The sequence below is a fragment of the Lissotriton helveticus genome, chromosome 6 (genome assembly GCF_964261635.1).
Source record: "Lissotriton helveticus chromosome 6, aLisHel1.1, whole genome shotgun sequence".
In the NCBI taxonomy this organism is placed as follows: Eukaryota; Metazoa; Chordata; class Amphibia; order Caudata; family Salamandridae; genus Lissotriton; species Lissotriton helveticus.
The window spans coordinates 1,460,530,942-1,460,548,766 of record NC_136067.1 but is presented as its reverse complement, the minus strand read 5'-3'; the positions used below and the strand labels follow the sequence as shown (position 1 = coordinate 1,460,548,766).

Sequence of the window (17,825 nt, the reverse complement as noted above, 5' to 3'; positions counted from 1 at the left end):
TCTCCGTTGGGGACCGTGGGAGGGTCACCAATCCCCCCCATGGTCCCACCGGCTCCCCGCGTCCTGCGGGAGCCGGCATTGCTTTTCCACACGGGGAGCTACTAAGATGCAGCTCCCCATGTGGAAAAGCAATGGGCTTTGGTTTTTGGAAGAGAGAGAAGGTTTCCAAAAACCAAAGCAGTTTGCTGCGGCTCCCGCCCTGATATAGCAAACTACAGTGTCCCGGGGGTAGGCATGCCGGGACACTGCAGGAGCCGGCCCTGGGGGGTTGCGGTCCCCAGAGCCATCATTGGCTCCATGAGGGGGGCCGCACGGCCCCTCCCCCACTTAATGAAAAGCCCCAGGGGATGGTGGTCCCCGGAGCATGGGTGCCCATTATGGACCCCCTATTTTGAATATGTAGAGCCCCAGGGAGGTGGCGGTCCCCGGGGCATGTGGGGGGGGCTAGAGCCCCCTTCACACAGACTATTTCTTTTTTTTTTAAACACAAGCCCCGGGGGATGGCGGTCCCCCGGGGCTTGGGGGGGGCCTTTGAGCCCCCACCCATTCAGTTGAGAAGCCCCGGGGGTGGCAGTCCCCTTGGAGGGGGGGCTGTGAAACCCCCACACATATTTTTTAAAATGGGTGGTGGTCCCCGGGGGCAATATAACAATTGCCCTCCGGACTTGGCCCACCCGGGGGCTAAATATTAACGAAGCGCAGGAGCCCGTGCTTCGTTTTTTTTTCTCTGCAGGATCTGCGCACCCTGTGCGGATTTTGCTGTTTTAAAAAAAAATGTCTTTTTGGCCCTGGGGGTTCTTGTGGAACCTCCTAAGCAGGCCTAGGGGGTCAGGATGTTTCTACCCTGTCCCCTTTTTGTGTTTTGCGCACTTGTTTGAGTGATTTCTTGTGCCTCGGTTCAACCGAGGCACAAGATAGCTGCCAACACTTCCTGGTTTGGCGTGTTTACAGCCAATTAGCATAAAGCTCGTGATCGGGAGGGTGCGCGGATCCTGCGCGGCCATAGACATATATATTTCTCAGCAACTACTGAACGGATTTACACCATTTAACAAAAAGGGTTCTTTCTGAACCAAGAACTACCTCTTTGCCAAATTTGGTGTAATTTTGTTCAGCAGTTCGGGCTGTAGCCGTGTCTAAAGTTTCCTAAGGGAAATTGCATTGGAAAACACGTTTTGGGGCCCCCTTTTTTCTCGCCCCCGCTTGCTGAATCAACTCGAAACTTTCAGGATAGGAGGCCTCACAAGTTTTGAAAATTTCGCGAGGATTAGTCAATCGGAGCCAAATAAATAAAATGTTGTGAATTTCCTATGGAAAATAGGTCCTAACTATAACTACCTACTGGCAACGGCCAGCAGGGTATATATATATATATATATATATATATATATATCAAAGCTCACTCCCTCCCGGTCCCGGGTGGAAATAAGGACAGCACACACGGGAATTCTTTACAATGGCAACTTTTACTCGCACAGACGCGTTTCGGAAGCAGCGCTTCCTTCCTCAATGTTTGTTACACCGCAATGCTCGATTCGGCGCCATTTATTTCAAATCACACAAACGACTTGTATTGGCAAACAAAAAGAGAGGACTGACGCATAAGCGCCATCTTGCTAATGCATTTAATCCTGCAAAAACATACTAGTGATTAAATAGTACTAACTACTTTGGAGTTATTAGAAGAACTACGTTTGGAAAACACAGGGAGTGTGTTACCAACGTTACCAGACACCCTGTCTCAGAGACTAAGGTCTGTGGAAGTCGAACAAGAGGCCCCAGTCAGCGGTCTCAAACTAAAGTCAAAATTTGTGCCTCCAACACAAACTGACATGATCGACACTTTCTCTGAGTTGGTGATCCGTGATCTGAGAAGAATGCGCATACATAAAAAATCTGGGGGACACCGGGACAATTTAACAGAACCACAGCGCAATGCGATAAAAACATTGGCCGATGATACATCGATAGTCTGTAAACCTTCAGACAAAGGAGGCAACGTGGTCATTTTGTCACGCGAAGATTATGTCCAGGAAGCTATGCGACAACTGCAGGATGGTTCTTGTTACGAGTTGACAACGAAGCAAAGATATGAGTCTAGTATTGTAACCTTGCACGGACTGCTGAAAAAGTGGCATGATAAACAGATGCTTGAGACAGAAGAATATCTTTTTTTGAAAACGACGCATCCTGTCACCCCCACTTTCTATTACTTGCCAAAAGTTCACAAGAGAATGGAGAAACCTCCTGGGCGTCCCATTATCTCATCCATGGGCAGCCTAACTGAGAATTTATCCAAATTCTTAGATCACTTCTTATTTGAAATGGTTTTGGGTCTCAAGTCTTATATTCGAGACACTGCCGATTTTATCGAAAAAATTGAAGCAATTGCTTGGCAACCAGGATATTGCCTATTGACTCTCGACATTACCAGTCTCTACACTAGCATTGAGCATGCACAGGGAATGAAGGCGATCCAGTACTTCCTAGGGAAGAGACCTCTGAAATATGCCCAGCATAATGTTATGCTGATGGAATTAGTGGCATTTTGCCTTCACAATAACATCTTTCTCTTTCAGGATGATTTGTTCAGACAGCTGTCGGGCACTGCCATGGGTTCCTGCTTCGCCCCCAGCTACGCGAATTTATTCGTGGGCTGGTGGGAGGAGCAGGAGGCCTGGGGGCCTGAGAAAGAGCAGTGGTCAAATTGTATCGTCTCCTGGTATCGTTACATCGACGATTTGTGCATAGTGTGGAATGGCTCAGTAGAGACAGCATGGCAATATGTAAAAGTGTTGAATGATAACAACTGTAATTTAATCTTCACTGGCAATGCGAGTACAAGCGACGCAGTGTACCTAGACTTGAGAATTGAGGTGATTGACAATAGTATTCAAACTTCCCTCTATAGAAAGCCGACAGCGGGAAACAGTACGCTACACGCGTCATCCAACCACCCTCAGAAGCTCATCAAAAGTATACCTTATGGAGAGCTTCTACGGTTGAAGCGTAACTGCTCCACTAATGATGATTTTGAATTGGCTGCACAGGAAAGTAATGACAGATTTGAGGCTAGGGGTTACAACAGGCAACTGTTACAGAACACTCTGGATAGAGTAAGGACACAACCCAGACAGACTTTGTTTGTTAAAAAGCATAAACCCTCTACTAACATAGAAAAATTCAGGATGATTACACCTTACTCCAAAGATTGTCAACAATTGAGGAGCATCCTAAAAAGACACTGGCATATTTTGCAAAAGGACAGCATAATAGGGAGTGATATACCTGCCAATCCCTTAATTACCTTTAAAAGGGCGCGTTCGCTGAGGGATACCTTGGTACATAGCCATCTGTCACCTATCCCTACACGCACGGGTAATCTGAAAGATGCTAAGGGCTTCTTTCCCTGTGGCCGGTGCAAAGCCTGTGCCAATAGCAAAAGGGTCTATTCTTATGAAATTATGGGTTGTGGAACTAAAAAGAAGAAGAAAATCAACCAGTTCCTTACATGTACCTCCCCCTTTGCGGTCTATTGCCTTCTCTGCCCCTGCGGGCTTAGGTATATAGGCAGTACTATAAACCCCGTGAAATTGCGCATTTTGGAACATATGCGGGCCATAGTAAACAGAGATTTTACATACCCTGTCGCCAGACATTTTTCGATCAAACACAAGAGCGATAGGAATCTGTTACAGTACTTTTGCCTGGATGCGATTTCTGATAATATCAGGGGAGGGGATAAACTGCAAAAACTTCGCAGATTAGAATCCCGATACATCATAGACTGCCAAACAAAAGCCCCTTGGGGATTAAATTGTGGGGAGGAATTGACTGTACATTTAGGGAGTTAAAAGATAACAATGCCGCACAGTATTTCCAGTGTAAATATGAAAGTAACAACAGCTAAATGATAATGGTTTCTGACGTTAGTGTCTCTCTGAAATTGATCACTACTGAGTGCCTTGAACTACGAGATGATGATTGTTTTGATATACATTGCACTACATACTTATTTCTTTTGTTTTTTCAGGATTATTGTGGAATATTTTGCAACTTTGTTAATATTTTAAAATTTAACATGCGACATTGACTGGCAAAAATGACTATACGGGGTTATTGGAAATTTAAATGGCAACCTTTGTGTTGCCACAGGCCGATCCACGGCAAGATTTTTAATCCATTACCCAGCGTATTAATGAGAGAGGGATCTGCCGATCCACGGCAATACCACTATGTAAATTTCTTGTTGTAAATATGAGAGGTTTTTCTAAATAATTATGAATTTTAGCAATCACTGAATGTAAGAGTACTATTTAATCACTAGTATGTTTTTGCAGGATTAAATGCATTAGCAAGATGGCGCTTATGCGTCAGTCCTCTCTTTATGTTTGCCAATACAAGTCGTTTGTGTGATTTGAAATAAATGGCGCCGAATCGCGCATTGCGGTGTAACAAACATTGAGGAAGGAAGCGCTGCTTCCGAAACGCGTCTGTGCGAGTAAAAGTTGCCATTGTAAAGAATTCCCGTGTGTGCTGTCCTTATTTCCACCCGGGACCGGGAGGGAGTGAGCTTTGATATTGAAGCGCGAAGCTCTGACGCGCTTGGACTGGCACCCGCTGTAAGAGTGCCCCGGACCTCGGAGCAGAGAGCCTGGATATATATATATATATATATATTTATAATTTATATTTATATGAAACACACGGACCTGACTGCATGCAATTTCTTCGGCAAACATGCAGGAATGGACCACCACGCAGGAAAGTTTTATCTTCAGTGCTTTATTCTCCCAAACTCCAACATGGCGCGTTTCGACTGGGTTTCCCCGGTCTTAATCACATGACATGTCGAGACCAATCATGATTTAAATACACTTGCAATACAATCTCCACCCCTTTTAAAACATGGAGCTAGACTACAGACTTCTTATCAATTTAACAATGGCTAATGAGGTTCTTATTTTCGAATATACAATTTGTTCGGCATGAAAATACTTTTCCCACAGGGTAATCGTTTTTTATAAACATACAAATGCATGTCTATTTATCAACATATAAGACACCCCTTATTTTCAACACATTATATATAACCTGCTGGCGGTCGCCAGTAGGTAGTTATAGTAGTTAGGACCATGTTTCCATGGAAAAATATTTTTTGACTTGCCTATATCTTTGGTGCCATTTGACAAATCTTCATTACATTTTCCAAAAACAATGTCATAGCGAGTCCTTTTGTGCATAGAAAGTTTGGGAAGGTACATCGAGCAGGGGCCAAGAAAAAGGGGATTAAAAAAAGTACATTTCATAATTTAAATCCCATAGACTCTTTAGACAGCAGCCCGAACTGATGAACGGAATTACACCAAATTTGGCAGAAAGCTAGCCTTTGGTCCACAGATTATGTTTTTTGTTATTTGGAGGAATTCCATTCATTAGTTGTTGAGCAATTTAATGAAATCCAAATTAGGATATCTGCGATCACAGCTAATTCATGAATAATAACAAGCTTGTGCAGAGAACTGCAGAGCTCTGATTGGCTATCAACACTTCAACCAGGACGTGTTGGCAGCCATCTTGGGACTCAGCTTCAGCCGTATCCCAAAACCAAAACATTTTTAAAAAAGGGGGCACGGAAGAATATCCTGACTTCCAAGCTTGGTCCTGGGATCCCAGAGGGACCCCAGCAGGTCAAAAAAGCATTTTTATTTATTTTTTGCTGCAAATTCATGAAATCTGTGAATTTGCAGGCAATAATATAAAAATACAAACATGGGCTCCCCCGCTTGTTTTGTAAAGGGCCTCAGGGTGGGCATAAAGAGGCAAAATAGAGGTCAGCAATAAGCAGCAATAGGCAGAATAAAGGTAAGGAGTGAGCATAAAGAGGCAAAATAGAGGGCAGGAGCGAGCAGAGAAGAGGCAGAAAAAGGATCAGAAAGAGAGCAGAGGAGGCACAAAATGGAAGGTAGTGGAAGGTAGTGGACTGCAAGCAAGCTGGACACGAGGACCATAACTAGGGGAGCTTGCGCAAGGACCTGCTCCCATATGCCCCCTTCTTTTTTTACTGCGCACCCATTGACAGACCCACTCAGTCACCCACTCACAAACCCACTCACACACTCCCAAACGCATTCAGAGTCTCAGGCACCCACTGCCAGACACACTCAGACACTCAAGCCCCCACTCACTGATCCATTCAAGCACTCATTCACCCACTCATTGGCCCACTGAGAGACTCACACACTGACATACCCATTCAGAGACTCACATACTCACTCACACTCATACACCCACTCACAGCCCTACTCAGAGACTCACACACTCACACACAGACCCACTCAGACACTCATAGATCCACTCGGACACTCACTCACCCACTCACAGACATACTCAGAGACTCACACAACCACTCACTGTCCCACTCACAGAAGCACACACTCACTCACCCACTCAAACCACTCACAGATTTTCAGACACTCATGCACCCACTCCCAGACCCATTCAGACACTCATGTATCCAGTCACAGACCCACTCAGATGCTCATGCACCCACTCACAGACCCACTAAACACTTACGCATTCACTCACAGATCCACACAGGCTCTCCTACACCCACTTAAACAGCCATGTACATACCCATACAGTCACTCACACACCCACTTACAGACCCATACAGCTATTTACACACCCACAAACCCATTCACACACCCACTCAGAGACCCATACAGCCACTCACACACCACCCTCAAAGGTTCAGGGTACAGTTATGAAATAAAATGTAAAAAACCTGCTGAAATTCACTGAAAAAACCAAAGGCCACTGGGATGTTATAGTTTGGAAATAGGATTTTTTTTTAAACATAGAAATTCACTGAAAAAACAAAAGGTTACAGGGACGTTATATGTAGGCTCAGATTTTGCTCGTACAAAACCAGTGACATTCAGCAGTTATAGTTAACTGGGCTAACTATAACTTACACCAGCAATGCACTGCTTATGACCTCACTTATTGCATCGCTCATGACATGGCCAGTGACGTCACTGATGACATCATTGATGACACCTCTAATGACACCACTGATGACATGATCCACAGAACCACTCACACCCCATACAACCTTTCATACACCACTCACTCACTCATACAGCCACTCACACAACCACTCACTCACCCATATATCCACTTGAAGACCACTAAAGCTACTCCCACAACCAGAAAACCACTCAACACACCCACTCACAGACCCATACAACCACTCATAGACTCTCTCACACACCCATATAGTCACTCACATACCCATTCACACACCCACAAAGCCACTCTCACAACCACTCACTAACCCATGCAGCCACACATACAGCCACTCACTTACCTATACAGTTACTAACAGTGCAACTCACTTATCTATACAGCCAGTCACACATCCCTTCACTCATCCACAAACCACGTACATACCCATTCACACATCAATACAACCACTCACGTGTCCACTCACTCATTTATTCAGTCCCCACACAAATACTTACTGTGCAAAACAGCCTACTCACCTACTCACTTACCCATATACCCAGTCAAACAACCACCCACTTACCCATACATCAACTTACAGACCCAGTCGCTCACCCAAAGATCCATTCTCACAGCTACTCAGTCACCCATACAGCCACTCACACACATCTGCTCATAAAGCCCCTGACACAGTCGCCACAGTCACCGATACAGCCACTCACACAAACCCAACTCTCAGAAACTTTTACAAAACACTTACCTCAGTAGATGATGTCATCAGTGATGTAATTTGTGACGTTATTTGAGGTGTCATCAATGATGCCATGAGTGATGTCACTGACCATGTCATGAGTCATGCAATATGTGAGTTCATAAGCAGTGCATTGAGGGGACGTACGTTATAGGTAGCTTAGGTAACTATAACTGCTCAATTTCTCTGGTTTTGCATGACTTAAATCTGAACCTAATTAAAACATTCCTGTAACCTGTGCTTTTTTCAGCCGTCACCATTGCTTATTATCTAGAGAACTTACACAATATGTAAAAGTTAGAGGATGCCTTTTCTGGGATTTCAGCACAGACTATTAAACTTCAAGTCATATCCGGCCCTTCTGTGTGCAAATTTTGCCTGTTGGAGCATAACACATTCACAGAAAAAAAGTAAATGTTCTGGCCTCTATTCAGTAATTTGGCACCCTCACTTGGCTGCTTTCTCAGGCTGATGTCTTAGCATGCCTCAAGGACGCTCCAGACCTGCCTGTATGTATGATGTCCTATTAAATAAGGTGAAACCATGCAAAGGTAGTGCAGCAGATTGAGAGCGCAAAAACCTCAAAAGCATGTGCAAAGTGGACAATTGCCCAGGGCTCCTACCTTTCAGGGGCCACAAGCATGTTAACTTTCTTTCTAGCTCATTAAAAAAAAAAAACACTGCACTCTACTCCACTCTACTCTAAAACACTGTACTCGATGCCAATGCACTCTGAAAAAATGCTCTATGCCACTGCACTCTACTCTGCACCACAATACTTTAAGACACTGCTCTCTATGCCACTCTATACCACTGCACTCTATGATACTCTACTCTGCAACACTGCACTCTCTGCCTCTGAACTCTACTCTACTCTACTCTGCACTACTGCACTCGATACCAATGCACTCATTGCCACTATACTCGGCATTGCTGCATTCTATGCCACTCCACTCTCTGCAACTCTACGACACTGCACTCTTTGCCACTCTACTCTACGCCACTGCACTCTGCACCACTCTAATATATGCAACAGCATTCTACAGTGCTGCATTGTATGCCACAGAACTCTATGCCACTGCACTCAACACCACTGCACTCTATGTCACCATACTCTGCAATACCCTACATCAATGTACTCTATGCCAGTCCACTCTACCTTATGTCACTCCACGGCACTGTAGTATACTCTAATCTGCAGCACTCTACTCTATGGCACTGTTCTTTGTGCATTAGAAGTGAGGGACTTGGAGCACATGACGGTCCAGCATACATGCTCCAAACAACTAATTAAACTATGAATTGGTGTCCAGCTCCCAATGAAGAGAGCTGTCCACACAGGCCAAATGCATTTCAGCACTGGCCCGACGTGGAGTAGGGGCCCAGTGATGAGGAGGGGCCCAGTGATGAGGCATGGTACCTGTTCAGGTGTGTGGGGCCAATTGTTCCTGCAGAATGGAGCTCCCGGCAAGCCCTCTCTAGCTCATTTATGCGTATTTCTGTATCAACATCGTTATAGTATAATTCATATTGCTCAGTAACATAGGGATTGAATTAGCAGAAAATGAATAATAAAAAAACAAAGATATTCCACACTGGGTTCCCACAATATTTCTTGCCATGGATACACAAAATCCTTAAGATGGCACAGGGAAGAAGTCCGAAGAAGCTGAATAGTGAGAACAACTTGACTTTAGTGGCTAATTCTCTGCAGTATTTTCCGAAAATGAATAGAAACATTGCTTGTTCACAGATGCCTTCATTTAGGAGTGCTGACACCTCAGTATTATCCCAGCAGTTTGTATGAGACTCAATCCTTCTTCCGTCTTGGTGGTACACAGAAGTAACATTCAAACATCCAGCTTGCTTAATTTCAAAAGCATTGTATAATTTATTCAGCTGGTAATCCATCTGCTTACTTTATATTTTTAATGTAATAAACAACATTGGTTCCTTATTGTGCCGCCATAATAACTTACCTGTTCGCTTTTGGTCAACCTGGTTTTGTTATGAATTTCTGATGTTACTAAGTTGAAACCATGCTTCTCGGATAGGATTCTTAACAACAAAACCACAGTTCGACTCCCACACTTGCCAACTCTGTTGTACACTACTTGACTTGGAAAAGGGAGCACCTAGAGAAAAATACAAACATGTCTGTAAGGAAATAGTTTGCCACTGTGGTCTTATACCGATATTCAACATACATTTTCAATAATAATGGAAAACAGAAATATATTGGCTAACATCTATTAATAAGAGTATATCAGTAAAGAACAAGTCCGTGTTTTAAAAAAACATCAGACAGTGATGTATGAATAAAATGTCAACATACAATAAACCTTCCAAAGTTATAGCCTAGAAAGTAGATTTTCAAGCAGTGTTAAAGTAGTTTTTGCACAACACTTGCTCGAGTTGGCTGACCTGCCATTTGGCTATTCGTATTTTTCCCCTGAACATTCAGCCGAAATTTACTTCTTCAAACTAAGGGGCTGATTATGATGCGGCCCGTAAAGGCTCCGACCAACGGTCAGAGCCTTCAGGGCCTCATCATAATGGGCCACTTGGTTTACTTTCTGACCACCTAATTATGATCTAGGTGGGCATTCCGACTGGCTTCCGACAGGCTCCCATGAGGCACAGGGTCAGTGCTGATTTGCATATAGCCAGTGTCTAACCCAGGGTGGTGTGGAGCGCAAAAAAACGATGGATTTAGGCCCAGATCCTTGTACTGGGGTGAATGTATGACATTGTTCTACATTCTGTCCATCAACTGTGTTTTTTGCAATTTTCACCCCGACTGGGCTGGGTATGCTCAGACGTGAGTCCCAGGCTCTCCACACCACTGGAGTCAAGCTATCCAGGCTGATGAAGGCTGATAGCCAGAAACCGGTCCTTGGATGCTTGATTCCGGTCTGAGAAAGACATGGCTTGGTAGTTCGGACTGGACTGTTCCCATGAGGCACAGGGTCAGAGTTGATTTGCATATAGCCAGTGTCTAACCCAGGGTGGTGTGGAGTGCAAAAAAATGATGGATTTAGGCCCAGATCCTTGTACTGGAGTGAATGTATGACATTGTTCTACATTCTGTCCATCAACTGTGTTTTTTGCAATTTTCACCCCGAGTGGGCTGGGTATGCTCAGACGTGAGTCCCAGGCTCTCCACACCACTGGAGTCAAGCTATCCAGGCTGATGAAGGCTGATAGCCAGAAACTGGTCCTTGGATGCTTGATTCCGGTCTGGGAAAGACATGGCTCTGGTCCTTGGATGCTTGATTCCGGTCTGGGAAAGACATGGCTTGGTAGTTCGGACTGGACTGTTCCCATGAGGCACAGGGTCAGAGCTGATTTGCATATAGCCAGTGTCTAACCCAGGGTGGTGTGGAGCGCAAAAAAACGATGGATTTAGGCCCAGATCCTTGTACTGGGGTGAATGTATGACATTGTTCTACATTCTGTCCATCAACTGTGTTTTTTGCAATTCCGACAGGCTCCAGCAGCCCATCGGCCAGTCAGAAACCGGCAAGTAGTCTCAAGGGTGGGCCTTTCCACCCTTGAGATTACGATGCATGGTTTCCAGCAAGGTTTCCATGCTGGTCTGCCCGACTTGGAAACCATGTCTGATAGCGTGCTGGGGGACCACCAGCAGCGACCCCTTGTGCTTGTGAGCTCTAGTTGGGGGCACCCATGGTGCCCCATTGTTGATCCCTGCACACCGTGGCAGGCACCTTACAGGGGCAGGGATGAACTGTGCCTCCCATTTCCATATGCAAGCATGTATTACAGCCGGTTTAAGGCCGTAATGCATGCTCCCATAGGGAAATGCAGGAATGCGACCGAGCAGTGTTCGGTCGCATCATAATGAGGCAGTCAGGACTGCCGACCAGAGGTCGGTCAGTCCCAGGACAGATTCGGTGCCAGGCAGAATTAATCGAATTCAGCCCCTAAGAGACTACCACATTGAGAGCTTGGTTGCCATTCCACTAGGGCAACTGGGGGTAACTTGGTCTGCTAGACATAACCTTTGCATTAGGACACAGCTCTTCTCACTACATTTTCTGTCAGGATTGTATTGGTCTTTGTACTACAATGGCCAATGCTCACCTTGATGAAGGTACTGGAGTGCAATGCTCGTGTAAGGGGTCGTAGTGAGGAAATAATAATCATACATTTCAACTTCAACAATAACACATTATCATAATTCACATGATTGCAAACATCAAAATAGAGCACAATGAAGCAATGGCTCTCGGTTTTTCTTGCACTTGTCTGAAAACCAGGTTGGTCAAATGCAGAAATTCATTCTCTAATACTGGAAGAGCCAGCTGTACTAACACATGTTTTGGAGTAGTCTCCTACGACTTTGCAGCAGAACGTTTAAGGAGAAATATTTGGGTTCACTCTGAATCCTTTTTATGGTTAGGAATGAAAATAATCCTGTACGATGATTGGACTATCAAATGTGCGACCATAACCTCTTTAAATAGAGGTTCATGATGCTTAACCCAACATCAAAGATTTGGTGCCATTGATGACGTGGCTTGATTGTGAGGTCTACTATCATCAGCGAGAGTAAACTAACTTGCCATAGATGCCATACTTTAAAAAGATCCAGAATTGTCCTGTGCTATGGTGCTATGTAATAGATTTCCCTTATGCATAATCCATTGAGATTCATGTGATCAGAGTATTCTGGAGAGTTCCTATAGCCTTTCACCTTAACAGTTCAAAAGTCTTTTTGTTTTTTGTTTTAATAGTTTACATCAGATCCTTTCCTAGAATTTCACCACTTTATCTTGGGTAGATCACAGTGTGAATCAGCATTAATGGATGCATGTTTGCTTTTTTTTTTTTACATTGGCAATGATATGTTTTTTTCTGTCGCAGGCACCTCCGCTTAAACCCATGGATGGACTTTTATTATGTGAGGGAAGGGTGGATTCACATTCTGCAAGCAGCTAACCTTTCACAAAGATTACTGGAGGTTATTCACAAACTGCATTTTGTAGTAGTAGTACTACTCACTTACTTACATTTGCTATTTCCAATCCTATGGGCAGAACCCCTGACTCCATCGATCCTATGTTTCCTATGTGCAGATCACTGACAGATATGCAGAGATCCCTGCACACATGCATATATGTTTTTGTAGTAAATGTTAGATAAATAAGGTGGAGTGGCTGCACAATATATTATGAAATACAAGAGGTTTAGGGAGGAGCAGGGATGGGTTTAGGGAGGGGTAAGGCAGGGGTTAGGGAGGGAGATCAATGAGTTCATGGCAGATGCACAAGTTCAGTTCAGTTCAGTTCAGTTAGTTTTTATTTCGACAATTAAAAATCATCATAAAAATACATATTAACAATACATTGTGACAATACATTTAGCCCTAAAATATGATTAAATTACATTTCTGAACTTTACACTAGTATTTAAAAAAACAGTTAAATAAAATTAAGCACCAGCAGCAGGACATATAAATCACAGATAGGGGCAGACATGAGTTCCTATTCACAGTTGGATCAATTTCTTGTATTTCTGAGTCTAACAGCTACTTTTAAAAAACTTGAGATTGAACACAAGGTATACATATCATTAGCTTTCTGTAGGAATAGCAGGGCCGCTTTCGCATGACGTAATTTCTGTTTTCTAAGAATGTGGACCAGGAATCGGCGCCTAGGCAGTTGATAAAATGAACATAAAAGCACAAAATGAAGGGTGTCCTGCGGAGACCTATTGTCGCAGCCGCAGGCACCCTTCTGCTCAATCGTTGTAGTAAAACTAGAAGGATAGGCTAAAATATTAGGTAAAAGATTGAGCCTAAAACGACACATTAAAAATCTCGCCTGTTGGTTATGGATCAGGAACAAATACGGTTCCATGCCCACCCCATTGGCCACTAAACCATGTGCAATTACTGTCGTCTTGGCCTTTGCCGAATTTGCTCTGGTTGTTGCAAACTTTTCTAGAAGCAATTTCTTTATGGTCATTTTACAATTATTTGTAATTTGCGACAGGTCGTAAAAGACATGCGACTGGTCAATATTTATCAAGGTATTTTTAACATATTTTAACCAAGGGATTTGCATGGCATTGTCCCTTTGCAGACAGTCTTTGGTGATTTCCCTGCTCAATTCAGCCTCTGGGTTAGTCCATATTCTGATCCAGGCAGTGATTGGCCTAATCTTCACTTGATCCAAGATGTATTGGATCCCCAGTTCTGAGTGGGCAATATCAGCCGCAGTGGAAGGTGGAGTTTTCAGAATTCTACGAAGAAACTTATTTTCTTCAGTTTGCAGCTTTTCCGCATCCCTGAATCCCCACACCTCTGCACCATAAAGTGCCTTTGGCATTGTGACTGATCTGTACAGAGTCATTATTTGTTCAGGGCACCAACGTCCCAATCTGTGCGCAAAGCTTAAAATTGCCCCATTAGAAGACACCAGTTTAGAACAGTGTTCCTCCACCAACGGTTTAAAATGCATATCGCTGTTCAGCAGGAGACCCAAATAGGGGAAAGTATTAACTATTTCCAATGTGTGTATCCCTATTTTAAACACAGGCTTCTTAGCTGGTTTCTTGCCGGCCACCATAACAAAGGATTTTTTTAAATTTACAGACAGGTCCAGGTCGGCCATGAACTTCACAAAGCCATTTACCAGTTGTTGTAGACTGCTCGATGTCCGGGCCAGGAGGACCGCGTCATCCGCATATAGCAGTACTGGGATCTGACGCGATCCTACTCTCGGGCAATCCACGGCAAGGGAAGTGAGGTTGCTTTCAAGGCCATTGATATACAGTGAAAAGAGAAAAGGCGCAAGGATGCATCCTTGCCTTACGCCTCCTGAACAAGGGAAAGGCTCAGTTCGCCCCCCCTCTGTGCTGAAGCGCACCCTGGCCGTGGTGTTCCAATGGAGCTCTTTTAGGATGTTGATGAGCTCCACCTCCATTCCCATGTTGTACATCATGGCCCATAATTTGCTTCTATTAACATTGTCAAAAGCAGCAGCCAAATCCATGAACCCCATAAAAATCGTGCCACTGCTAGCTTTGGTGTATTTGGCCGTTAAGAGATACAGGTTCAAACACTGGTCACTAGTAGATCTGCTCATTCTAAAACCATACTGGGTATCCACTATGGTATGGCGTTCCTCCGTCCAGTCCATTAGTCGTTTCAAGATCACCCGCCCTAATAATTTCGCAGAGACATCGATTAAAGAAATCGTCCTATAACATTTGGGATCTTCTCTGCTTCCTTTCTTGAAAATCGGCACAATAAGTGCGGTGGACCAAGAACGTGGTAGGCCAGACCTAATAGCTGCATTAAGGACCATTGTTAAAATTGATGCCCAGAGATCTATATTGCTTCTATAAAGGTCTGGGGGTGTTCCATCAGGTCCTGGTGCTTTATTGGGGGTAAGACCTCGAATCGCCGTTTTTAACTCCTCCACAGTGAAAGTTACTTCTACACTCCTATCGCCCTCCCATTCACCCTCCTGCACGCTTGTCTTAGTGTTATTGTACAGGCCCTCAAAGTGCGTTACCCATTGGTCTGGGAGAATACTAGAGGTAATGGCTGGTGCTGTATTGTCAAGGAAGCATGGCCTATTCACAATTCTCCAGAATTCAGAGTAATCCCTGTTTTCGCCTGCCTCTCTTAAATCCGCCCAGACTTGCGCCTGCAGTGCTGCTTTCCTTTCCCTAACACTGGACTTATAAGTTTGCCTATAGTTGGCTACTAGTGCGGTGTTCCTTGGCTTGCATTTGAGGGCTTTTTTTAGATTCCTCAATGCTTTCGAACAGGTTGTGTCAAACCAACGTGGGTGATTCGTTGTTGTCTTGGCAGAAGCTTTCACTTCCAGGAGTTTATTTGCTAGTTTTGTTAGGGATTCAAACGCTGCTACTACCTCTAGGCCTTCTATTTGGGGGTTCAGGCATTCTTCTACGTATTTCCCCCCTTTTTGGATTAGGGCTCTGTAGAATTCCTGTGGGTTTATTTTTATCCATTTAAGACGCCTCCCCTGGTCTACAGGCTGCAGCCTGCCCTCCCTTTTGTTGATCTTTCTCCTGTGGCTCATGTAGCTTAGTTCTACCACTAGTGGGTTATGGTCACTAAAGGGGCTCCACTTTGTTATAACCTTTGTAATTCGGGATGTCGCGAAAGCTGATATTAATATGTAGTCGATTGTTGATGAACAACCTCTACCTTTGAATGTAGGGACATGCGTACCCCCCCTCTCCTGTACTACCATATCCATAGTGTGGGCTAGTGAGTAGGTATCTATTAATGTAGATAGTATTGTGCCTTCCTGAGTGTGCTCAAAATGCGGCCCCTTTTTTAGAGGGCAAGCATCCCAATCTGTTCGTGTAGTGGGAAGGTTTGGACAAAGGTGGCAATTAAAATCACCCATCAATAGTATAATTGGGCTCCCCCCCCCTTTCTCTGTTCGACCTCTTCCCTTAGTCTAACATTTAACTCCCGTACGGCAGCGTTCTCCCCTTGTATGGGCCCTGGGTTATAGATGTTAAAAAGTTCTAGTTTCTGTCCTCTGCTTTGGAGTGTTACTGCCTGAAGGGTGTGCGACGTCCATAATGGCACTGACCATTTCCCTTCTATGGTTAGGTCAACGTAGATAGATAATCCTCCTCTCGCTCTCCCTGCTCTGCTTTCCTGTGCTGGGACTGCAAAGCACTTGTAACCCTCTATCTGGTACACTGCCGGGTTCAGCACCCATGTCTCTTGAAAGGCAAGTATATGATAGCCACAAAGTTCCTTCCTCCAATCTGGATTTTCAAATTTAGCGGCTAACCCTGCTATATTCCAGGAAGTAATATTTAACTTTCCCTCCTGGACTTCTTCTTCAATAGGGTCCTGAGGCAGTAGCCTAGGATCCATCATTTTCCTATTCCCTTCCCTGTTTTTACCTCTATCCCTAGGTGGGGAGCAATTTATCTCAATAGGTGGTGAATAATCTATCTCAATAGGTGAGGAGCATTCTGTCTCAGTAGGTTGGGAGCAATCTACAGCTTGCTTTCCTTTTCTCTTGCTTTGCTCCTTCGCTACGCACTCATTAGTCAGGACCCTGCTCCTCTTGACCAATTCAATCCTGGATGGTGGCGCTAGTCATTCATTGTTATCTAAGGTCTGCAAAGGGCCAAATCTATTAGTCCACTGAGGGGGGAGCTGGTGTGGGGAATACTGGGTAGTGAAATCATTATGCCTTACCCAATGGTCATCCACAATTTTTCCTCTGGTGCCCTGTTTAGGATTTAGTGGGTACGCTACAAGTTTTCTAGGATAAAAATAGCCTAATGGCATTGTCCTAATTGTACTTGTAGCGTTTCTGTTTTGGTTGTCCAGTATGTATTGCACTAAGTTTGGATTTTTAAAATTTGCAATAATACAGTTCCCTTCTCTGTCTTTTCTTCTCCTACCCACCCAATTTACCCTTCTTACATGTAGGATTTCCCCCTGTTCATCCCCCTGCAGTGGTCTATGAATGTTTAACCAGTTGACAATCTTGCCTTTAAGTTCCAACTGTGATTCTCTCTGCCCTATTCTGAGTTCGGGAACCCCCGTGAATATGACTGCGTAGGGACTTGCTTCTGGCGGGAGGTTTACATATGGCAAGTGAGCTTGGTGTCTGTCATAATGATCAAAACCTAATTGGGGATCCAGCTGCTTAGGGATAGCAGATATTCCTGGGTTCGGGTGCCCCGCGTCTCCCTGTCCCGGATCTTTAGCATTGTCCCTACTTCCCTGTGGATTCCTTTTGCCTTCCTGACCCCTATTTACTGGTGGCGTTGGCTCGGCATGCACCTGAACAATGCTACAGTGTTCATTGCTCACACAATTGTTAGTTTGACGGGTTTGTTGGGGTGGGGCAGGGATTTCTAAGCTCACACCCCCTTGTTGATTAGCAGTTTGTACATCCTTGATCTTGCCCTGCTTCAGTATTTCATGTGCTATTTTGTCCAGTTTACTGGTCAGTGGTTTAATTTGGCTTATTATAAAGGATTCTAGATGCTTTTGGAGGTCTAACATTATCTCGTTCACCCATCCCGG

General features: G+C 44.4%; 1 protein-coding gene across 2 annotated transcripts in view; it reads right to left on the bottom strand.

The window, feature by feature from the left end:
* The window catches only part of UST (uronyl 2-sulfotransferase), a 966,832-nt gene that overhangs the window by 413,959 nt on the left and 535,048 nt on the right, over nt 1–17,825 (bottom strand). For both annotated transcript variants that reach the window (XM_078649265.1, XM_078649266.1), the window contains exon 3: nt 9,739–9,894. In XM_078649265.1, the coding sequence (XP_078505391.1) occupies nt 9,739–9,894 (156 nt within the window). The remainder of the gene's footprint in view (nt 1–9,738; nt 9,895–17,825) is intronic.